This window comes from Geospiza fortis, unplaced genomic scaffold, assembly GCF_000277835.1.
Source record: "Geospiza fortis unplaced genomic scaffold, GeoFor_1.0 scaffold23, whole genome shotgun sequence".
Taxonomy (NCBI): Eukaryota; Metazoa; Chordata; class Aves; order Passeriformes; family Thraupidae; genus Geospiza; species Geospiza fortis.
The window spans coordinates 7,158,969-7,167,606 of record NW_005054303.1 but is presented as its reverse complement, the minus strand read 5'-3'; the positions used below and the strand labels follow the sequence as shown (position 1 = coordinate 7,167,606).

The following is an 8,638-nucleotide window of genomic DNA, read 5'->3' as shown; positions in this document are numbered from 1 at the left end:
AAAAAAATAAAAAATGCCTGTTGCTTATGTGGAATTAATTCCTTTATTTTTCTCATGCCTTTGTGTGTTGCCAAGTTTCCTCGTCCTACGGAAAGTCCCATCGTTAATAGACAAAAGCAAGATTTGAAATCCTGCTTGATTCACTTGCCCCTGAAGGTGTTTAACAGGAACACTTAATTGATGTACCACACTTGGCTGAGAAACACTCCTGTCTAAGCCACTTGAGATGCAATTTTTCTGTTAGACTCTCTCACTAACTATTCTAATTCCCAAGGATCACTAAAATGGGCCTAAGAAAGTAATGCTCTAATAAACCACTGAAATTGCCTGTTAGACAGTCATCCCTCTGTTTAATTATAGCTTAAAATAATTTCTTATTCTAAGCATCCCCTTATTTTCCAAAAATCTGTCACTTCTTTATTGTGACCACTGATTCTCTGTCCTTCAGAGGATGACTGAAGGACATGACCTTCAAATCACACAGTGAACAGTGAAAATGAATACCCTTCCATATATTGTTTCTGTATTGATGTATTTCATGAATGCAATCATATACCTTTAATAACTAAATTTAGCTTTTATTAAGCATGAACACCCAAAGGAAGAGACAAAACCATTTTATTTAATTTCTGCATTTTATTCCGAAACCACTGACCTCACTTTTAGGGCTAAAGATCTCCCAGGTATAAGTAAGTTGAAAGGATGAAACAAAGTGCCATGAATCAGTAATACAAAAGCATTCTTCTGCCATACAGGAATACAAATCATTTTATGTTCTGCTGCACAAAAAAATTAACAAAAAAATTGTATCCAGTATATGAAGATAAAGTTTGGATTGGAACATAATTTAGATCATCAGTTTCTTCTGACCTCTATTTCTTGTTTAAGGAAAACCGCAACTCCCTTTGTTGCTTTTTTTTAAGAACTAATAAAAAAGAAAACAGGAAAATGCAATTTGCAATTACAGACAAAAAAAAGTCATGCCCTTTCATTTATGAGTTTTTAGACCGAAAACGAACAACTAAGCCTAGATTTGCTTCATCTTTCATGTACCTTGTGATAAACCTGTTCAGAAGTACTATTAAAATGAAAACTGCATTCTGATTTACATCAGTTTCTTGTATGATTGAACTTTGCTCCAGGCTAGCAAACCTCAGTTTTTTCAGAAACACAGGAACATTTTCCAAACTGTATTTCAGGACACTTGTACTCATCTTAAGGAACAGTCTTGCAAAACATGCATACAAGACAGAACTAATTTTTAGACTAATAATACCTCATCCTCTGAAAGACTTCTAGAAATACTTAATCATTCAACAAAACAAGCTTGTGGAGCTGATAAACAAGATTTCCTCTTTCATGCTGCTTTTCAGACTCGTCAATAATACACTGAGATTCCACCTAGCCAAAAGAAGCAAGATGAAAGTCAGAATACATTCTTAATGTTTTCCTATATAACACAGCTAAGAAAATGTCTTGAAGAGTTCTGAGTTTTAAATCATGCAGGAATTTCAGTTCCATGCCACACACTGCAACAAAAGAGCCAGGGCTACAAAATCTCATGGTTTGCCATGATTTTAGAACACTATTTCACAGTCAATTGCAAAGCATTACAGGCAGTATTTTATGATATAAGATGTCCTGGGATTCTTCAGAGGCAGTGGAGAAAATCCTGATTCAAGGCCTACACATTAGCTTGTTATAAAAGATAAACACCAGCAGAAGGATTTTATCTTCCTAAATCCAAGGATAACTGGATTTGAAATATGAAAATAGAAACACTTTGGCCTAAGGCAGTATATCAAACACACTCTAAAAAAATGCCTTTTAGAAATAAGTGCCCTTGGTGTTTGTTCTCTGTTGTCCCTCTCTTCAGGGGTGACCCAAACCCCTCCTTTACAGGCTGCAGGGTGGGAGAGGCACAGGGAGGGTGTGTGTAGCACTTTTATTCCTGCACTCACTAATTCCTCATCCACTTTTAAATTAAGAAACTCTACTTGTTCTTCAGGAAATCCAGTGGCCTTCCGAGGCCCTTACAGAAAGAAAGGTAAGATTTCTAATGGAGTAGGAAGTTAGAAGAGTTCTCTCATGAAACTCTCCTGGGTCAAAACTGCCCTCCTGTCTGACCCCACCACATTTGTTCCAAAACAAGCCACGTTTCTGTCTGCCTAGAAAGGAAAAGCCACCTCAAACCACAGCAACCCAAAACAAAACTAAAATGCACTGCATTCAGGAAAATGTAGCTACAGCTGCTTAATAGAAAGAATAGAAAATTTTAACTTCCAACAAATGTGAAGTTACCTTTACAATCTCTATCACCTTAAAACCATGAAGAGTTCTGTTTAAAAATACTAAATGTTTATATACACAAAATTAAAAAAACAAGCCACCCAACAACTAAACAAACTCTACAAAAACAGGGTATCAACAGCCATAAGTGATTACATAAATAAAAGTTTTTATGCTTTAATTTAACCCTACAGTGCTTTTGGTATTTTCTAATTTAATAACCACAGAAGTTCTCCCTCTCAACACTCTTAACTAACTGTACTGGAGTACTCAAACACCCCAAAAAATCAACCAACCAACAAAAAAAACCCCAAAAAACCCACAAAAACAAAACACCAAAAATAAAACCAAAAACAAATAAATGAAAAAATCAAACCAAACCAAAAGAAAAAATAAAAAAAAAAAACCACCCCACCCCACAACAACTTTGAAATTTATACCTTACCTGATTCCATGCATACGGCTTGTCATACCAGGTAGGATCAATTATGTCTCGAGGCTTTGATTTGCAGATTAAACTGAAATTACATAAATACAGCCTTGAGAAATACACTTGTATTTGGTTAATTACCAAGACAAAGGATTTTTTTGTATGAGATACAACCAGGTATTTACAAGGTGTCTGTGCTAAAGGGAATCTTAAATTTCCCTCTTAATCTAGTCTGATTTTTCACTTCTCTGTACTTTGCCCATCCAGTGGAGTAAGTCAAAATAGAAATTTTCACAGGGACGTATTACATATCAGAATGTATCTTCTTCTAAGGAAGATAATGAGATTCTTTTTTTATAAAGCACTAGAATTTGCAACTGTAATTTATTCCTTACATTTTATGTATGCTTACTCACTAGAATGTATAATACAGCTATTTTTAGGGTATTTTGTTTTGCATGACAACTCAATTACTATAGATTGTCTGTCTGCTCCGGTTATTTCCTCAAGCTGTGTAAAGTACAACAGTAGTAGACATTAATTAATTCTGTCTAGATGTGTTTTTCAAAAACTGATTTTAGTCTTAAGTAGTGGTGACATGTTGTAAATACAATTAGCTTTTGAAAAATGGAAAACAGTTATGAAAGATTGTTCAGGCTAAATTTTTACCTATGTAATTGAATTAATAAATGTTTTTTCCAAAACACAGAAAGTACAATTGGAAAAAAAAATCAAAACCAAGAAAGATTTTATGCAAGGGAAAAGAAGAAATCATTACAATAATCAGACCATTCATTAGTTCAAATAAAAACACACAAGAATAATATAAAAAAAAATTAAATAAAAATACATGTAGAATGGTTGGAAGACAACCAATAAATATACAAAAATTTTAGGAGAGAAAAGGCTACCACAGAAAGGTAGAAAATCCTGAAGACAAAAAGCCTGGGGCAGATGAGGGACCGAGTCAGGCAGTTGGCGCTGACTGAGCTGGGAACACATCAGTGCCCAGGACCTGTGCCAAGGTCTGACCCTTCCCCTCCCAGCTGGCTGGAGATGTCTGAACAATCAGCCCAAAATAGGTGCCCAAAGTGTAGCAAGTATTCACATGTCTGAACAAACAGCAGTGACATTTTAGTGCCTTCAATTTAGCATGTAAGTGTTGATGTCCCAGCATGAGCTGTTACTGTCACAGTCACCTCCAGACAGGGGCTGTGGCTTTGCCTCTTTCTGCCTATCCACATTCCTTGACTTCTCCATTGCTTGTGTTCTTTAAATTTCCTTTGTAGTGCCTCAAAAGGTAAGGCTGACTTGTTAATTTATTATGGAATGCACCCAAATTTTATTTGGAGTTTTGGAAATAGGAAGTATGGGTGTTTACTTTTAACTTAAGGCAATTTATTAGGGTTTTTTCCACAGATAAGAGAGCAGGTACTTTCAAAACCAAGGAAGACCTGAAAAATCAGCATGAACAGCTGCTCTGATAATCATTCTGATAACCCTGGGTAAGAGCAGGGTTCTGATCTTTATCAGCACGATGAACTGCCTAACTTTGACATCATGCAGTTACTTCAGCAAAGCTCTACTGGCAAAAAAAATGTCTTACTTCTTACAGATGAGGCTGGTAAAAGTTATGTTATGGCCTCTGGGCCAGAACTCTTTTTAAGATAGTTTACTGGAAAGCCAGGTCAGGATGAGAAAATTCTCTTTGTGATACAGACACAGCACTAAAATTCTGCTAAGTGTACAAACAAGGGAAGATTTTTCACATTATGCTCAGCAGCAACAGACAGAAGGAGCTGTTCTGGGATATTTCACTGCACTCCTTCTCCCCAAACTACAAGCTGAAAAATTCTCAGCCTGGCTGCACTGAATCACAATGGTCTTTTCAGAACCTGCTTCACTTCCAAGAAGAAGGGAGGCTTGCAGGGGAAGAAAGGCAGGCGGGCCCTGCTTCAGCTCCTAAATTTGCCTGAGACTTCCAAGTCACTTGGCCAACACCTGTTCTGCACAGGTCTGCTGAGGGAGGAGAGGCAGCATACATGATTCAAATTTAATGTACAGGAAGAAAGAATTCTAAATACTTCTGCACTGTTATGCCATAAGACTCCATTAGCTTTGTCCTGGGTGCAAAAAACAAGCACACATAAGAGCTGATATCCTGCAGAACAGGTTTTACAGTCTAGGTTTTATGACTCTTAAGTGATTTGGCTTCCCTGAAGAATCAGTGCTTCCACAAGAAGTCTAAGGTTTTTTAGTATACTGCTTTATAAATAAACAAAATAAATGAAATGCATCATTAAAGAGCATATACTGTTTTTCCAAAGCCTAACCTGAGCTATGCTTCAAACAATCACTCATTTTTGCTGAGACTGTGAAACAGAAGATCTTATTTCTACAAAATGATTACCAGAGAAGCTTCTGACGAATATCCTCCTGCAGCTGTGCCACTTGCTCCTGTCCAGAATGCAATGCTTGCTCACAGAGCAGCTTATTCATGGCTGTCCTCAGACTGTTTATCTGTAAAACACCAGATACAGAATATAAAGCACTTTAAACCAGAGCAAGGTCTGTATCATATTACACTGACATGAAGGTGGTTGTGGCATCCACATCACTGAACTTCAAATGGAATAGTACTTCTATAAGTAAAAACATCTGAAGTTTCAGAAATGCTTCTTCCTGCAGCTGCACCTCTGGTGGTCAGTGATGTTAATATTTCAGCCACCTGCTATCACAATTTTTAAGGTTCCTCAGATATGCCATAAAACATACAGGCACCACTTGCCTGGACTTTTTCCAAAGTAGAATTCCTTCTGTGAATGTTTTAAGCATTTCCTCTCTCTGTCCATAATTTTTCACATACACAGCAGCTTGGTGTTACCACTCTGGCTAAGGCATCATGAATACAGCCAGCACACCCATATCAGTGCTTTCAGAAAGCAACAGCTCACAGATGTGTGCACCAGCATGTCCACTGTGTCCTTGGAGAGCCTTCAGGAACCACCCCAAGGACCTGCTTCACACACAGACCTAACCAGGGCATGTCCTTCACTGTCCCAGGCATGTGTCACACACAGCCACTGTCCTGCACTGCACAGGTTATGTACATGCCTCCCTCTGACACACCTCACTCTCTGAGCTCCAGAAGGCAGTAATGAGGAATTTGTTTGGCTGATCTGCTCTGAGATGCATCTCAATACAGATGACTTATCAGAGCTCTAAAATCAAACTGAAGCCTGCAAAGCAGCAGTGCTCTGCTTGTCAATAGAAGCCATGACAACCCTAAGAAGAAAACTAGTAAGCACTGACTTCCACTTAGTGCAAAATTGATGATTATATTTTGAAAAGTGTGTAGCATTCTGGAGTATCTTATTAGTTCCGAGTGTAAGGAAGGGGCAACTGCTTCTCCTGATAAAAATTTAAGATTATAAAAAAGGAGCACATCGAAAAATCCAGACAAACAAAACTGAAAAAAATCCCAACAAACAAACAAAAACTACAAAAAATCCAAACCCTACAGTCCAAACAAGCTTTTCTATTAACACTAAGAGTTAACAAGCTCAGATGCACTGACTTCTACTGAATTCCCATTGTAGTGAAAATTCTTACTCAAGTTTTACCTCTGTTATGTCTTCCAGTCCAAAATGCACATCAAATATCAACTCCATATCATTTTCTGGAAACAGTGGAGCCCCAGATGTCTGACTCCAACCCAAACCACACAGAACACCAGTAAAATACTTTCCACTTTTATCAACTCTACATGAAAAAGAAAGAAAACAGTTTCACCAAGAGATGAAGAAACGAAACTCTTATGAAGACAGACTTAAATGAATTTGTCTAAGCCATGCAAAGCAAGACATGTGTTTGAAAGAAGTTAAAACAATTGAGAGGCATTCACACTCAGTCATACTGCTTTTTAAAATATACAGTGATGATACAAAACTGAAGATCTGGTTATAAAAACATATCCTCATAAAACTTACCAAAAAATCATACATAAGCAAAATAAAGGAAAGCAAGCTACACTATTTTGAAATGAAAGTTTGCAAATACCAGAAGTTAAAGAAAACACAAGAGTGATGCAACTGACAGAGCTCAGCTTTTACAAAAAATTATGCAAGTTCCTCTCCTCATGTAGATTTAACATTCCCAGTTTACCATTCCATCTTCCCAGGCTTCCAGCACAACTGGCAGGAGCTGTAATGCCTTATCATGAGAAGAGACTCTGCAGCACCAATTCCTAAGTACATGAACAAGTTATTTTACCTACCTACTTTACTAAAACTCAAAAAAAATACCAGGAAGAGAATACATAACATGCTAAAAGCAAATAAATAACATCTGTCAAAAATTTGTGAGGATCCTAAAGAAAATAATAAAAGAACCACCACTTTGAAATGCACAAATACCTGAGTTCTATTGCAGGAGCAAACAGCATACTGAGGAGTGCAAGCAGGCCATGAATAGGAGGCATCAAAGATGTTTCCCCTAAAATCACAGACCCTGGCACAAAAAGAAAAAAAAATTCAAATAACTAAGGAGCATTTAATAAAAATGAAACCTCAAAAAGATGTAACACAGAACTACAGTGACATATTTACTCATAGAGCTACTCATAAAAACCAGCAGTCTAGAGAAATCATCCAAATGTTTTTATTAGGCATTACCAGCTGCAGTTACTGATATATCAGTGGCCACCAAGAGCTGCTGAAAGGGATCTTCTGCACCATCATGGACAACAATGGAGTTTATGCTCTCCTTATGTATGAAAACATTTCTGGGGAAGAAATATTTTCGACAATAAAAAACTCCAAAACTCATAAAAACATGTAAGTAAAAACACGTTTTAAATTCACAACAAAACTCAGAGCAGATGCTTACTATTAGCATCTATTAGATTTAAATGACAGTTAATAAATAATCTCTCTATGAGACAATAATGAACCTTAAAACTACTCTAAGATTTTAAATACAATAGCATGTGTATTAATGCAATTTAAGCTTGACTCCTTCAGTCTTTGCAACGAATAACAATTTGGAAAAAAATCTGTAGGAGTAACAAGGTGGTTTTTGCCTAGTTTATTTATTGAAAATAAAAGGTAAGAACATGACTATACTTCCCCCTAAGCCTTCTCATACCTGAATTGGGATATTTTGGTCAGACTGTAGCATTTCAACTGGTAAGGACTGAATGGACCAAAAACTGTTACCTTCAAAAAAAGGGAGAGAGAGACATTCTAGTTGGCCAGCACCTGGATCTCTTCAAATCTAAATGCTTTATAAATTAAAGCTAAGCACATTTCAGCATGTACTGAGCAACACTGAGCTGCTAAACTGGTAATACAACACTTCCATTTCACTCATCTAAAGCAAACTTTGCTTGCTGAGGCACTTAACTAAAATTATCTATTTTCACAGGTGCTGCAGATTCATGACTGTCCTCTTGCTTAAAAACACAAGTTCAGACTTCATAGATCACTGAAGAAAATCAGGTAATTTTATTTACATGATGAGGTCTTTAATCTTGAAAATATCTCACTTTATGAAGTGGGCAGTTAAACAGGATTGCTCCTGGGGATAAATGGAGCATGATTAGGTGCTTGAAAGCCTGAAATTTTGTCACATCTGAAATGGAAAAATAATCAGAATGTAGATGAGGCCTAACTTGTAATCACAATGCAGAACAGGACACATATCTTCCTGTTTTATATTCCAACTCAGTAGTGACTAGATAGCTCAAAACACATTTCTGAATTTGGCACTGGCATAGGAAAAGCATCATTACCATCAGTCACTGGAGCATTCACTGATGCACGTATCCCAGCTGCTTACCTATCATTAGCTGATGAAGAATCAAACACTGTGTACAGTAAAAAGCATGTTTAGATTTTCTGAAAGACTGATAGGGTTGTA

General features: G+C 36.9%; 1 protein-coding gene across 1 annotated transcript in view; it reads right to left on the bottom strand.

Annotated features, from left to right (window-relative positions):
- Positions 1-1,305: 1,305 nt before the first annotated feature.
- The window catches only part of TDRD9 (tudor domain containing 9), a 43,995-nt gene continuing 36,662 nt past the window's right edge, over positions 1,306-8,638 (bottom strand). The window contains exons 28-34 of the mRNA XM_031066273.1: positions 7,865-7,935; positions 7,393-7,502; positions 7,135-7,228; positions 6,343-6,481; positions 5,130-5,239; positions 2,735-2,807; positions 1,306-1,401 (exon numbers count right to left, since the gene is read on the bottom strand). Of these exons, the coding sequence (XP_030922133.1) occupies positions 1,306-1,401; positions 2,735-2,807; positions 5,130-5,239; positions 6,343-6,481; positions 7,135-7,228; positions 7,393-7,502; positions 7,865-7,935 (693 nt within the window). The remainder of the gene's footprint in view (positions 1,402-2,734; positions 2,808-5,129; positions 5,240-6,342; positions 6,482-7,134; positions 7,229-7,392; positions 7,503-7,864; positions 7,936-8,638) is intronic.